At 37.6% G+C, this 15,875-nt stretch overlaps 1 protein-coding gene across 6 annotated transcripts in view; it reads right to left on the bottom strand.

Annotated features, from left to right (window-relative positions):
* Window positions 1-15,875, bottom strand: part of TDRD7 (tudor domain containing 7) — a 75,757-nt gene that overhangs the window by 53,672 nt on the left and 6,210 nt on the right. For 3 of the 6 annotated variants that reach the window (XM_081803242.1, XM_081803243.1, XM_081803247.1), the window contains exons 2-4: window positions 6,451-6,663; window positions 3,998-4,139; window positions 2,814-3,027 (exon numbers count right to left, since the gene is read on the bottom strand). In XM_081803242.1, the coding sequence (XP_081659368.1) occupies window positions 2,814-3,027; window positions 3,998-4,139; window positions 6,451-6,657 (563 nt within the window). In that variant the 5' untranslated portion in view covers window positions 6,658-6,663. Of the gene's footprint in view, window positions 1-2,813; window positions 3,028-3,997; window positions 4,140-6,442; window positions 6,666-15,875 lie in introns of those variants that run through there. The other 3 variants (XM_081803244.1, XM_081803245.1, XM_081803246.1) reach the window with 3 other exon arrangements.

Genomic DNA, 15,875 nt, shown 5'->3' with positions numbered 1-15,875 from the left:
TTTTCTGGGAAGATCATTTATACCTTTTATCAGCTTCTCAAAAGATTTGGTGAGTCCTCAAATTTTAAGTTAATAATAGTTTTTACTATTTAATATTACTCTCTCTTTAAAATAAATAGATAAATACATAAGAATAAAAAAAATAAATAGATAAATAAATAAATCTTAAAAAACAAACAAAACAAAACTGATATGCCCATAGATGATGTGTCATTTCTCTGGCTGTTTTCAAGATTTTTTCTTTGTCTTTAGTTTTTAGAAGTTTAATTATGATGTGGCTTCATGTGAGTTTCAATGAATTTATCCTATTTAGGACCCTCCGAACTCTTGAATCTGTAGGTTTATGTCCTTAGCCAAACTTGAGAAGTTTTCAGCCATTATGCCTTCAAACACTCTTTCAGCCCCACTCTTTGTCTTCTCCTGAGTCTCTCCTGAGACTCTGATAATACACGTTAGACCTTTTCTTATTTTCCCCACAGGTCCCTAAGGCTCTTCTAGGTGTTTTTCGTTTGTTTGTTTTCCTTTGTTTTTGAAGGAAGTCTACTCTGTTGTTCATATTGGGCCAATTCTATTGCTCTATCTTCAAGTTCACTGATTCTCTTCTCTGTCATATTCATCCTGTCATTGAGCCCAGTGATTTTTTTATTCTGGTATTCCATTTTTTAATACTATAGTTTCCATTTGGTTCTTTTTTTATATGTTCTATTTCTTTGGTGAATTTTCTATTTTTCCACTTTTTTCAAATTATTTGCAACTGTTCACTGAAGCATTTTTAGGAGAGCTGCTTTAAAATTCTTGTCAGATAATTTCAACATCTGATTCATCTTGGTGTTGGCATCTGTCAACTGTCTTTTCTCATTCAAGTTGTCATTATCCTGGTTCTTAGTATAACAAATGATTTTTTTTTATTGTATCCTGGACATTTGGACATATGTTAGGAGACTCTGAATTCTATTTAAAAGTCATATTTTAGCAGGTAGCTACCCTGCTTAGGTTTAGCACATAGCTCCTGGCCCACTTCTGTAGGCTGTAGTTTCAATGATAACTCATTTTTCAGTGCCCTTATGGTGCTATTCTGGTCTGGTACATTTATTTGTTGCTGTTGGGGCTCCTTCTTGATCTCTGCAGGTGCTGCCCATAGGAGCAGAATGTACATCCCTGTACAATGCTGCTAGGTGGAAGGGTGACAACACATTAGGCTGTAGGTCAGAAAGCACCACCTTGGGCCTGCTCTTTGGGCTGCTTGGTGCTGGCACAGCCTCCACTCAGTTACTGCTGGTGGTACCTGGAGGAATGGAAGGCACTTACCTAGGTTGCCTATTGCCACTAAGAGACAGGTAGGAGACACCAGACCATGGGATAGAGAATGCCCCCCTGAGACCACAATCCAGAATGTCTAGGTTTTGCTGTCATTTTATAGATTCAATTCAAAATGGATCTTGAAATTTAGGCACACAACTAGAGGAGACGATGGTACCTTTGTCACATACGGGACCCAACCTGTGCTTTGGGTCAAGATCCAGTTTTAACTATGTATTTCCTAGACCTCATCAAAATTGTAATAACTAGCCATAACTAGCGTTAAATATATACCACTATGAAAAATTTCATCTAACATATTAAAAATAATTCTTTCTAAATATTCTAGTATGGGGGGCAGTGCTGGGATTTTTGAACACTGATTTAAAATTATATTATACAACAAAATTTATTTTATAAAGACATGAAAAGAATGAAAGAATGTGATACTGATCCATCTATATCAGGAGTTGGTAAACTTTTTCTGTAAAGGGTCCACTAGGACACATTTTAGATTTTGCAGGCCATACTATCTCTGCACAACTACTCAACTCTGTGGTTGGCAAAAGCAACCACAGACAACATATAAACAAAGGGATGTGGCTTTGTTTCAATAAAACTTTATTTACAAAAAAACAGGCAATGGGCCAGGTTTGGCCCATGGGTCGTAGTTTGCTGACCTGAATTACATTATAAGATTTAGAGCCATGGGCGCCTGGGTGGATCAGTTGGTTAAGCGACTGCCTTCGGCTCAGGTCATGATCCTGGAGTCCCTGGATCGAGTCCCACATCGGGCTCCCTGCTCAGCAGGGAGCCTGCTTCTCCCTCTGACCCTCCCCACCTCATGTGCTTTCTCTCATTCTCTCTCAAATAAATAAATAAAATCTTAAAATAAAAAGAAAGATTTAGAACCAGAAAGGAACTTTGAGATCACCTAGTTTAACATTTTCATTAAATGAATGAGAAAACCACAGCCCCAAAGATGAAATAATTTCACTCGTTCACCTGGCTAGTAAATGGCAGCACCCAAACTATGACTTTAAGCTTGCTCTTAATTCTGTCCAATATTCTGATACACGGATGTATGATGCTACTGTATAATTATGGATATGATTATTAGAGCATAGTAGAATGTGCAAATCAGTAAGATTTTACCAAAAATTTACAAAAGTAATTATAAGAAAGGTTTTCAGAAAAAATTGTAAGTTATGCTGAAACAGCATCTTAAAATAACTTGTTAGAGTTTTTTTTTTTTCCTCTGAGAGCTTTCAATGTGAATTTTATAAGGAGAGATTACCAAAAATGCAGAGAAAATATAAAATGAAGATATTCAGACAATGACATTGAGGTAGCAAGAAAAGTGGCCTTGTAGTAATGATGCATTTCCCTTCCACACGTGAACTTACATTAGATATAACAGAGTATTTCCTTCTTATCCTGAACATACATTTTTAACATTTATTATCCTACGTTCACCATACTTTTCTCCTTTTAGCCAGGTAAAGCCCAAATACCTGTTGTTGGTAGACATGGTCACATGCCTCTGCACTGGAACGTCTTTGAATACTTCACTTCCAATAGTTGTGTGTAATGTGTAAGGCGGCATTTCAGCATCAGACTTAACTCCAAGAGAGTTTCCTTTGTCTCTTAACAGTGTTGGGTTAGGTTTTTTGCTGATAGAAAAATCTGAAGAAATTCCTGGTTGTCTGAGGGTTGCTTTTGGTTTTCCTAAGAAGTTAGGCATACATAATAAAATCAGTTAGCTTCCCAAAAGTCTAGTTTTCACTACGCCACTCCCCTGTCCAGATGTTTTCTGTGGGTCTCTATCCTCAGAACAGTTTGTAAGAACACGAGGAAGTTGCCACTACGGGGTTTGTCAGTGGGGGAAGAACAGATTGGTATTTAGCAGGTGAGATTCTTTACAACGTGGCTTCGTATGTTCAACTAGCCAGTTATCATCCGTCTACTCAGCACTCACCCCTTCAGTGGCAGCCACCTCGTGCTGCCACAAATGCACAATACTCAGTCCTCCTAGCTCTTCTCCATCAACTTAAACTCTTCCCACCGTCTGAGGTCTGGGTCAAGTCCCCCTTCACCATGAAGCCCTCCATTGCCATTCTCACCACAACTGCTCCCTTGTTGAAAACGCTCACTGTGGCATTCAGGCATCTACTCTTTTATATTACCATTGAACTATATCTTGAGAATTTAGTTTTAGAATGATTATAAGCTACTTGAGATAAGTGTTCAGTAAACACTGGCTGAGTTGCCTACAACACCTTTGTATATTATATAATTCATGGTTTTTTTCCTGAAAATAGAGGATTTTAGTATAAAAGTATAAAGACATGATTTGCTAAATAAGGCATTAAATCCTAGGTTCTTGGTTCATCCAACATTTTGGATTAGGCTTTACCCCAAATAACTTAAAAGAATAAAGCAATACTTTGCCACAATAAGCTTAATTAAAATCTATTCTGAGTTATTTCACGCTGTATAATAACTTAGTAAATTATGCTCATCATCTGGTGATGGAAGTCAATTTCAAATGGAAATACTAACTTTAGGATTTCCCCCTTGACGTGTGAATGTTAACAAACAGAGGTGTTTATCATGAATACAAGCAATGCTTCCATAATTCCATATGACGATGTATTCATAGATAGGCTTAAAATTTTAGCATATGAAAAGAGCTTACCTTCTAGAAAAAATGGCATGGTTTTCTTTACTCTCATCTGACAATTAACTTGCCGCCCGGTTTTCCTTTTAGAACTCCTCTGACGAGCCACAAGCTGAGCAATTCTTGCAGTTTCTGTACAGGCCATGGCATAGCAGGTAATCTATTCACGAGAGGCAAGGTGAGAGGAGAAACATTTCTCAGATTCACTGGTGCCTAGAGGCTCATTTTTAAAAGTGGATCTTAGCGAGTTTACACGTCCCAAATCAAACTCTATGCAAATATTTACATCTCTCTCCTCGATACTGATAGAGCAACATTACAAACATCACATATTCTACAAGAGAAACCACGAATAGTCTAGCACATTGAATAATCTTTCCTCAAATTGAAAATTGTATTTATTCCTTAAATAGGTATTCATTAAGCATCTACAATGTGCTAGGTACTATGGGATTAACAAATGAACCAGAAGAAACCTGTGTCCCACATATTATCTCATATAATCCTCGAGATATATTTTATTCCCATTTTATACATGGGTAATGGAGGCTCAGGAAAGTTAAGCAAACTTCCTAAGTCACACAGCTAGGCTATCTCTCTGAATCCTAAGTATGTACTCATAATTGCTATTTGTATTACCTCTCAAAGACCACCCAATCCTAATCTTGTCACTGAAGTGGATTAACTGGGTGACTTGGGAAAAATCAGTTTACCTCCCACATCTTAGTATTCTCAGCTGTAAGGAGGGAGTGGGCTTCGATCTGGGGTTTTCAAGCTGTTCAGTGGCAGCTCCGGGGCCTCACAGTGGCAGTGGCAGAGGAGTGAGGGCAAGGCAGGGCAACCTGAGGCCCTGGACCCAGTGGCACCTGCTTAAAACACAGCAGCTCAACTTTTCATCTTTTGAAAAAAACCGGTGTGATACATAGGAGTTTTTTTTCAAGTATGTAAGTCTCTAAAAGCCCCATCATAGTGTTAAAAAGTCTCTGATTCTAAGTTGAAATCAAGAACAGGAAAGCAATGAGGCTTTACATAAGCCAAGGCATACTCTATTCTTTGGCCCAGTATTTCTATTCCTGAAAATATATTACAAGAACATGATTGAAAGGAAGAAAAATTTACATACCGAAAATGTGCAATAGGGGTTATTTTAATAATCAAAACTTGGAAACATTAAAAATGTTCCTAATAGGAGAGCAGGGTTGAGTAAATTATAGCCTAGTAACCATATGAGGCATTATTAATATATTAATTAATTCAGGAAGACATTTGATCATTCACACATTCAAACACGTATTTATTAAGCACCAACTATTAGCAGTGAAAAAACAATCATTCATCCTCAAGAAACTTACAAAAAAAAAGACACAAAGAGACTAAATAGAAAACACTGTGTCAAGTGCTATCTTGGAGGTATTACAAAGTGCCAAGGAGACAGAAAGGGGGCTTAAAGCTCTGTGGGAGAAGCAGGGATGTTGAAACAAGTTTTATTATTAATATGATAGTTAATTAATTTATACATGCTCCTTATAAAAATTATTACAGATCAGGTGAGTCTTCCCTTTGATCACTCTCCCAATCATGGTCCCCTTTTCTCTCCTCTACCGCCTTCCCTATGCCACCAAACAGAACAACAACTATTACAAGTTTTGGGGAGAAATAACCCAGATCTGTTATATCTATTTACACATGCAGAAATGTACCCAGAAGAATGTGCTGTTTGGGGAGGTGGGTGCTTTTTGTCTTTTGGACAATGGTTTGTCTACATCTTTCACACTGTGCATTGGGCAGACACCAAGAGGTGAAACTGCTGGGTCACAGGGTATGTGCAATAAAACATTTCATTACTACACCAAATTGCTATGTTATACATAAAATATTCTTCCAGAGAAACTAAAAAATTTAAATACCATGATCATAATGATGTGAAGGCCAGAACAGCCTAGAGAAAGAAGGAATTCAAGACAAGGAGAATGGTAGGGATAACCCTGTAATAATCAAAGTGCTGAATGATCCATTAGGGATTGAACGAGGGTCCAGAAAATAGGAACAGATAGGAATGAGGTAAAACAATGAGAATTTATAAGTATCTATTAGCTTTGGTACTAGGAGGTCATTATGACCTGGGCAAAAACAGTTGTAGCAGGTTTATAATGCATGGGGTGTGACACCTGGCAGTTAGGTCTCCAGTACACTTATTTTGCTTGAATGCTGAAGACTGGGTAAACTTTAACTTTAAAATGTTTTATTTAATGTGATTAGAGTCTTATTTTTACAATGAAAAGAATTTGAGGGAAAAAGTAAAAGACATCAGAATCTAGGTTGTGCTTTGGATGCTGTTCTTTCACTACCAATCTCAAACCACTTAGCTAGTACTTTTCACTTTGACTTCTATTCTAGTTAGGAGATTAGAAGTGCCAGGCAGGCAATTAAGATTGGTTTGACTCTTGTGACATGCACAATTACCTTCTTACCTCTCCAGATCTACTAGTCTCTATCCTCACAACTGCTGGCACACTTCTCAGATAGGCTTCTAGTGTAGGGTAACCTAACTGCTTAAAGGGGATCCAGTCTCCAGTCAAGGATCTGTACTCTCCTTGGAGTCGGGGTAATGCTATTCCGTTCTTATGAGACTGTAGGACAGCTCGTAGCATTTTTGAAACCAGATCTGCTTCCAGCATCTTCACCTATAAGAACATAATAGAAGGTTACTATAATAGGATTCATTAGTCTGTGGATTCAAATAGATTTTCAGAGTGTACACGTGTTAGATTATCCCATCAACTATTACAGAATATTTTCTGTGCTATTACAATACAGAGAAATAACTGCTATGGTGGAGAAAAGCACAGAATACTATGAGAAGACAGGGAAGTCAGATGGGCAAAAAGACTAGTCTGGGGAGGGAAGGGAATTTTTCCCAGATAAGGGGAGGCCTGAATGGAATCCTGAAGGACATGAAGGAATCAGCCAGGCAAGGAGGAAAAGGGTGTGTGGGCTAAGGATGGGGAGAGGTATCAACCTCAAGTAAAGGGAACAGGAAGTTCAAAAGGCACAGAGTTCAGAGAGAAGTACATGGTTGATTCTGAGGAATTCCAGGCAGTCAAGTGGCTGGACATAACTGAACAAAGACTCTAAGGTTATAAGCTGAGGACTGAAAGAGGTGGAGAGAGGCAGATCCAGGCGAGACCCCTATATTATGTTAACATGTGCATTTTGGCAAACATAATGTGGGGCCTTAGAGATATTTTAAACAGGGGAATAAAGTGATCAACTCTGCATTTTAGAAAAGGTAACTATTCAGTAGTGGGGACGATAAATGCAAAGGAGAAAAACTGATAAGTTGTCAAGATACTTGGAAATGTGGAGGACTTGAAAACAGGGCCCTGGGAATAAACAAAAAATCAATTTAAGAGGTGATTAGGAGGTAGAATCAACAGAAATTGATTAACTGGTTTGTATAATGAGGGAAGTTCCCAAGTTTCTAGCTTAGAAACATGGTGGGAAGTAATGACCCACACTGAGATGAGGTAGAACAGGTTTGTAAGAGAGGAAGAGAATGAATTCCTTTGGGACATATGGAGGCTGGGATGCTTGTAGGTCAGCCACACAGATATATTAACTAGGAATTCAGGTTAGAGATCTGAGGTGGATTTAGAGTTGCTGGCCTTCAACATATATGTGGTATTTGGTATCCAGGGAGTCAAAAATAAGGTTAAGGATGGACCTCTATGGAAGGCTGTCATTAAAGCATGGGCAGAGAAAGAAGAACCTATAAAAGGCTGAGAAAAAGTAACCAGAGAGATAGAAGTCGAAAAGGCAGAGCTGGTGTCATATAAACAAAAAGAGGAAAGAACCAAGAAGAATGGTATATTCAAAAGTGTCATACACAGCAGACAGGTCAAGCAAGAGAAAAAATGAATTTTCATTGGTCAGTAACTGGCATTTTTCAAGATTAACCACTCATATTCTCTTTGGACTAATGGTAAATGGAATGGTGATACAATGACAGAATGACATTCAAGAAGCCAGGAAAAGTGGACTTAGGAAGGCAAGCCATGGACAGCTTGTTAAAAAATTCTTCCTTCAGGGCGCCTGGGTGGCTCAGTTGGTTGGGCGACTGCCTTCAGCTCAGGTCATGATCCTGGAGTCCCGGGATCGAGTCCCGCATCGGGCTTCCTGCTCAGCAGGGAGTCTGCTTCTCCCTCTGACCCTCCTCCCTCTCATGCTCTCTGTCTCTCATTCTCTCTGTCTCAAATAAATAAATAAAATCTTTAAAAAAAAAAAATTCTTCCTTCAGGGCGCCGGGGTGGCTCAGTTGGTTAAGCAACTGCCTTCAGCTCAGGTCATGATCCTGGAGTCCCGGGATCGAGTCCCACATCGGGCTCCCTGCTCAGCGGGGAGTCTGCTTCTCCCTCTGACCCTCCCCGCTCTTGTGCTCTCTCTCTCTTTCATTCTCTCTCTCAAATAAATAAAATCTTTAAAAAAAAAAATTCTTCCTTCAACAGTGCTACCCAACAGAACCTTCTGTGCTGATGGAAATGTTTTATATCTGTGCTGTCCAATACACGTGGTGACTGAGCACTTGAAGTGTGGCCAGCACGACTGAGGAACTGAATTTTTAATTTAATTGGAATTAAATGTGGCTAATGGATACTATATTGGACAGTACAGAGTTCTAGACAGTCTTATTCTTTCTCTGGTTTAGAAAACAAGAAGGAGGCATAGTCTACAGTGCTAGCATTTCCCTCCTTTGTCCATTTTGAAAAGGAAATATGATATCAGCTTCTTTGTGAGTGCTCTTAATTATAAATATGATATTCAAATGACAGCGAGGTTTACATGGCAAATAACCTAAATACTCATTATATACTTCCCTCTGCTAAATATTAACTCTGTTCAAATAGTCACCACCAGCACCAACATTTAATTAATACTATGTGTATATACACAATGTGCAGTATAACAGTATTTGAAAGGGGAATGTGATAAAGACATATATTGTAAACCTTATGGCAACCACTAAAAATTTTTAAAGAAGCATAATTAATAGGCCAGTAGTAAAGATAAAGCAGGATAAAAAGTTAAACCAAAAAGCAATTAGATGTACACCTGAAACTATATACTACCATATGTAAACTATCCTGGAATTAAAAAAAAAAAAAGCAATTAGAAGTAAAAAAAAAAATTAGGCAAACACGGGGGGGCAGAAACAACAACCACCACAAAGAACAGATAACACAAATAGAAGACATGTGGCAAAATGGTAGATTTAAAGCCAACCACAGCAATAATTACATCAAATGTAAATGTTGAAAATATCTCAATAAAAATTTAGGATTGGTGGAGTGGATATAAAAGACTTACCTACACACTATATACGAGAAACAACATAGGTTCAAAGTAAAAAGATAGAAAAAGATATGCCATATTAATTAATACCAAAACAAGGAATATCACCCAGGATAAGGACAGACGTTACATAATTAAGGAGTTAATTCATCAGAAAGATATAAGAATCCCAATGTGACTGCACCAAATATCAGCGCTTCAAAACACATGAAGCAGAAACCAATAGAACTGAAAGAATAAATATCTTCACAATTATTTGGAAAATTCAACACTTCTTTCTCAGTAATTGGCAGAACGAGTAAACAAGAAATCAGTAAGGATATAGAAGAGCTGATTAACAACATCAACCAAACTGACCTAACTGATATTTATAGAAGACCCTACCCCAATAATAGCAGAATACACATTCTTTTCAAGAGCACGTGGGGCATTCACCAAAACAGAATATATTCTGGGACTTAAGACAATCCTTGACCAATTTAGAATAGCTGAAATTATACAAAGAGTATCCCATGACCAGAAAAAAATTAAATTAGGTATCAGTAACAGAAAGATATGTGGACAATCCCTACGTATTTGCAATTTAATGACGTTTCTAAAACACCAAGGGTCAGAAAGGAAGCCTCCTTCAGAACAAAAACATCAGAAAATATTTTTAAATAAATGAAAACACAATGTACAGAAATTTGCTGGATGCCATTAAAACAATACTTAAAGGGAATTTTGTAGCATTATATGCCTATGTTAGAAAAGAAGAAAGGTCCCAATTCAGTGATCTAATCTACTATCTTGAGAAAAGAGAGCAAATTACACCAAAAGTAAGAAAAAGGAAGAAGTAATAAATATGAGAGCAAAATTAATATCGAACTGATGAAACACATCAGTAATGAAATAGAAAAGTTAAAGAAAAAAATCATGAAACCAAAACTAGTTTTTTAAAAACATCAATAAAATTGATAAAGAAAAAAAGAGAGAAGACACAAATTATTATTAATGGGATTAAAGAACAGGCCATCAATACAGGTCATATAGCCATTAAAAAGCAAATATAATGAATAACTTATGCCAATAATTTTGGTCAGTTAGATGAAATGGAGTAAATTCATTGAAAGACACAAATTCTAAAGCTTATTCAAGAAGATATAAATAACCTTAATATCCCTGTATCTGTTAGAGAAGTTGAATTTGTAGTTAAAAACCTTCACATAAGGAAAACTCAAACCCAGATGATTTTATTGTCAATTCTACCAAAACTTCAAGAAAAAATAATGCTACTTCTACACAAACTCTTCCAAACAACACAGGGGAAGGGAATACTTCTAAACTCATTTTATGAGGCCAGCATTATGCTGATACTGAAACCAGAAAAAACATTATAAGAAAAGCACAAACCAACATCCCTCATTAACATAATTGCAAAAATTCCTAACAAAATATTAACAAACCAAATCTAACAATATGTAAGAAGGATAACACATCATGATCAACTATGGTTTACTCTAGAAATGCAAGACTGGTTCAACATTCATAAATCAACCAATGTAACTAACCATATCAACAGACTAAAGGAGAAAAATCACATGATATCAATAGGTGAAGAAAAGACATTTGACAAAGTTCAAAATCATTTATGATAAGAACTCTCAGAAAGTAAGAATAGAAGGGGACCTCCTCAACCTGATAAAGAATATCTGCGGAAAACCCACAGCTAACATAATATGTAACAAGAAAAGAATGAATGCTTTCTCCCTAAGATTGGTAAAAGGACAAGAATGTTCACTCTCTTCATTCCTATTCATTATCACACTGGAGGTCCTTGCCAGTGCAAAAAGACTGATTTCAAGACTTACTATAAAAGTATATTAATCAAAGTAATGTACTGTCAAAAGGACAGTCACATCAATGGAACAGAATACATAATCCAGAAATAGACCAACACATATATAGTCAAGTGATTTTTGACAGTTACCAAAAAAATTCAATGGACAAAGTTCAAGACTGCTGTCTAGCTTGAAAAAGCTAAAACTGTAAAAAGTCTAGAAAAAAACAAAGGAGTAAATCTTTGCAATCTTGGGTTTGGCTAAGATTTTATTTTAGAACACAGAAGAAAGAATTGACAAATTGGATCTCATCAAAATTTTAAATTTCTGCTCTTTTAAATTTAAATTTCTGTTGAGAAAATGAAAAGACAAGCCACAGACTGAAAGAATATATTTTCTTTTTTTGTTGTTTCTTCTATTTTTTTAAATTTTATTATGTTATGTTAGTCACCATACATCATTAGTTTTTTTTTTTTTTTTAAAGATTTTTTATTTATTTATTCATGAGAGACAGAGAGAGAGAGAGAGAGGCAGAGGGAGAAGCAGGCTCCCAAGGAGCAGGGAGCCCGATGCGGGACTCGATCCCAGGACGCCGGGATCATGACCTGAGCCGAAGGCAGACGCTTTAACCATCTGAGCCACCCAGGCGCCCTCATTAGTTTTTGATGTAGTGATCCACGATCCATTGTTTTCGTATAACACCCAGTGCTCCATGCAGTCCTAGCAACATATTTGTTGATTCATTATGCAATTCATTATGCAGTCCTAGCAACAGCAATCAGACAACAAAAAGAAATAAAAGGTATTCAAATTGGCAAAGAAGAAGTCAAACTCTCTTTTCGCAGACGACATGATACTTTATGTGGAAAACCCAAAAGACTCCACCCCCAAATTACTAGAACTCATCCAGCAGCTCAGTAATGTGGCAGGATACAAAATCAATGCACAGAAATCAGTTGCTTTCTTATACACTAACAACGCAACTGTAGAAAGAGAAATTAAAGAAACGATTCCATTTACAATAGCACCAAAAACCATAAGATACCTCGGAATAAACGTAACCAAAGAGGTAAGGGATCTATACTCTAGGAACTACAAAACACTCATGAAAGAAATTGAAGAAGACACAAAAAGATGGAAAAACATTCCATGCTCATGGATCGGAAGAATAAACATTGTTAAAACGTCTATGCTACCCAGAGCAATCTATACCTTCAATGCCATCCCGATCAAAATTCCAATGACATTTTTCAAAGTGCTGGAACAAACAATCCTACAATTTGTATGGAATCAGAAAAGACCCCGAATCACCAAGGAGATGTTGAAAAAGAATATATTTTCATAACACAACTGGTAAAGGACTGGTAACCAGTATATATAAACAGCACTCAAAACTCAATAAGAAAACAAAGAGCCCAATTTAAAATGTGCAAAATATTTGAACACATACTAAGTTTACTAAAGTAGAGATGTAGATGGCCAAAAAACACATTATTCTTTAGGGAAATGAAAATTAAATCTGCAATGAGGCATCACTTACCCATCCATTAGAATAGCTTGAACTTCTAAAAAACCAACAATATGAAGTGCTGATAAGAATGCAGAGCTACTAGAATTCTCGTATATGTCTGGTGGGCTTGCAAAACAGTACTTTGAAAAAAAACAGCTTGGCAGTTTCTTATGAAGTAAGAAGCATATACTTATCATACAATCCAAAAAACTTATGTCATTACCCAAGAGAAATAATTACATATGTTCATACAAAAACCTGTAATTAAATATTTATAGTAGCTTTATTCATAATTACCACCAAATTAGAAACAATCCAAATGTCTATCAGCAGGTCAATGAATCAACAAATATGGTACATCCATGTGGTGAAGTACTATTCAGCAATTAAAAGGAACAAACTATTGATACATAAAACTATATGGATGACTCTCACATTATGCTAAGTGGAAGAAGACAGACACAAAAGACTATATGCTATATGATTCTATTTATGTAACATTCTGGAAAAGGCAAAACTATACGCATAGAAATTAGATCAGTGGTTGCCAAGGGATGGGAGTATAGGGAGGGGATGGACTACAGAGAAGGCACAGGGCAATTTGGGGGAGTGATGGAAATATTCTATATCTTGATTGACAAACTATGTAAGTTTGTCAAAATCCATAGTACTGTAAACCAAAAAAAGGTGACTTTTATTATATGTAAAGTATGTATCAGTAAGTCTGAGAGAAAGAAGTTCTTTCAAGTTGTGCCACTTTGCAGGCAACCCTCACCTTCTCATATACACTGTCCTGGCTCCTGGCAACCACTAATCTGCTTTCTGTCAGGACAGATCACTTTTGCCTGGTGTTCTTGAGTTTCATCCATGTTTCCCCATTTATCAACAAATACTTCTTATACTATGATAAGCTATATTTCACTGTGTAGACATGCCACAATTTATTTATCCATCTGAATGTTGATAGGCATTTGGGTTGCTTCCAATTTGGGGGTATTATAAATAAGGCTGCTTTGAATAGTATAAATCTTCGGGTAGACATATGTTTTTCTTTCTCTTGTGAGAATCCAAATTCTGAGATTTGGATTTTCTAAAAGCTTAATATACATAATAATTCTGGGAGCAAAGTATTCTCATTCTATAGATGAGAAAACCAAAGCTCAGGGAAGTTAAATAACCAAGATAATGATAAGGTATATGGAAGCCACTCACAGGGATGGTACAGATTCCAAGTCAGTGAGATAGACAGGCACTCTAAAGAGTAAACAGAAAATTCATGGCAGCAAAAGATGACAGCTGCAGAGTCTCAGAACCTCCATTCCCTTTGGAGGGACACTTCAAGTGTGTTGGGTAGCAGCTCAGAGAGGATGGCTTTGGGACCTATATTTCAAGGTTGCCGGAAGTTAAATCTAAAGTGTAAATTCTGGCTCTTAAGTAGTATACTCCCGATGTAAGAGACAGACTTTGATTTGTAATGGTTCCTGACTCAACAGTCAAAGATCACTGAACCTTTACCGCACAGTTATTTCTTCAAGTAGGAAAAACCATAATGGAGGCTGGCCAAGTTCTAATACGCAAGAGGAAAAACCAAAGGATAACCTACTAACCTCTCAGAGCAAAGCCTCCCCAACTTTTTTACCCCCACCTTTCCCACCTTCTTTCCTTCAAAACTGTCCCTCCAACCTGTTCATCTAGAGCTCTTCTGAGTAAAGTTGGACTTTGCATCTCTGTGTATCTCCAAATGGGCCTTGACTATGAATTATGGACATGTGATGTGTAGATATGATGCCAGGTGGTCAGCACACATGTAGGAATACACCCACTTGGGTGTGAGCAGTGTGCCTGGATCTGTTTAGACTAGACTGTTTATGACATTTGGCTCTTCCCCAGTCAGAAGTACTATAAATTCCTGCTGAGAGTTTCAGTAGGAGGGACTTATCCTTCACCTTGAGAAGGAGTTTCTACTGCCTCCTCCTTCCCTTCTTTCTGGAAAGAGCATCTGTTCCATTACCACCTCTTCACTGTGGTCTACTTTTCCTCAGCTACATTAGTGGGTGGGCAGAAATCACTAATTTGTGGGAGTAAAAAAAATTCTCATAAATCCATTCTACTCACTAATGGACATCCTATGACTAAAACATAATGGAACTCCAATATGATGCTGGCTCGAAAGGACAAGTCTAATCTCATCTTAGAAGCTAACCAGAGACTGGTTCTATAGGCTGCCCTATGTGAAAGCCTTCTACTCCTTCCACCCTTGGGAGAATCACTTCAGACCACTTTCTCTGAAATGTCCCCTCTACCTTCCTAAGTTCTGCTCTGAAAGAACTGCCTGCCAGCAAGGATCTCCCAAACATTAACAATTTGGGGGTGCCTCTAACTAGTAATTGATATATTGATTTTGATTTGATTGTGGGGAGAGACGAGGGATTGCAGAAGGCTGTGCCCATGCCTCCTCTTGCTGGTGTCTCCAAGTTCAATATCACTGTGCAAAGAGCACTTATTTTCCTGGGACAAATCCTTTCTCCTGGGGCTCTGATCCCCTTCTCTGTAAAATGAAGCAACTCAGTATTAGTGGTTCTCAGCTCCTTACCACCATCACCACGTGATACATGAAGATAGACAGGCTGACATTCACAATTCCCCCACTCCTAACTATCTCCGTGGTGATCACTCTAGTCCATGCTAACAACATCTCTTGCCTGGATTGGGGTAACTGCCTCCTAGCTGGTCTTAGCTTCCACTTCATCTCTTAGAATCTATTCTCCATACAGGAGCCACACCGCTCCCTGCCTCAGCTCCTTTGGGTATTTGCTCAAAAGTTACCTTCTCAGCAAGGCCTTTCCTGGCCACCCTATCCAAAATCAGAACTGTTATGCTGGCTATCCAGTGTTCCCTACACCCCTTCCCTACCTTATTTCACTCCTTCGCACTTATCACCACCCAGTATTCCTTATTTAATTATACCATCTGTTTCCCCAACTTGATTATGAGCTCCATGAAAGCTGGAATTTGTGAGGTTTTGTTCACTACTGAATCCCTAGTGCCTAGCCCACAACAAGAGCTCAATAAATACTGGATGAATGAATGAGAAATCCTCCATCTATCTAATACTCCTTTTCTACTTACTAAAATAGAGCATAATGCATGTGCATAATGCATAAATCATCTTTAATTTACATTATTAAAAAACGACTTCCAGGGGTGCCTGGGTGGC

The sequence above is a fragment of the Leptonychotes weddellii genome, chromosome 14, assembly GCF_054177405.1.
Source record: "Leptonychotes weddellii isolate Sample4059 chromosome 14, ASM5417740v2, whole genome shotgun sequence".
Lineage (NCBI taxonomy): Eukaryota > Metazoa > Chordata > Mammalia > Carnivora > Phocidae > Leptonychotes > Leptonychotes weddellii.
Note: the sequence above shows the minus strand (reverse complement) of the source record. Positions and strands in the feature narration are given on the sequence as shown.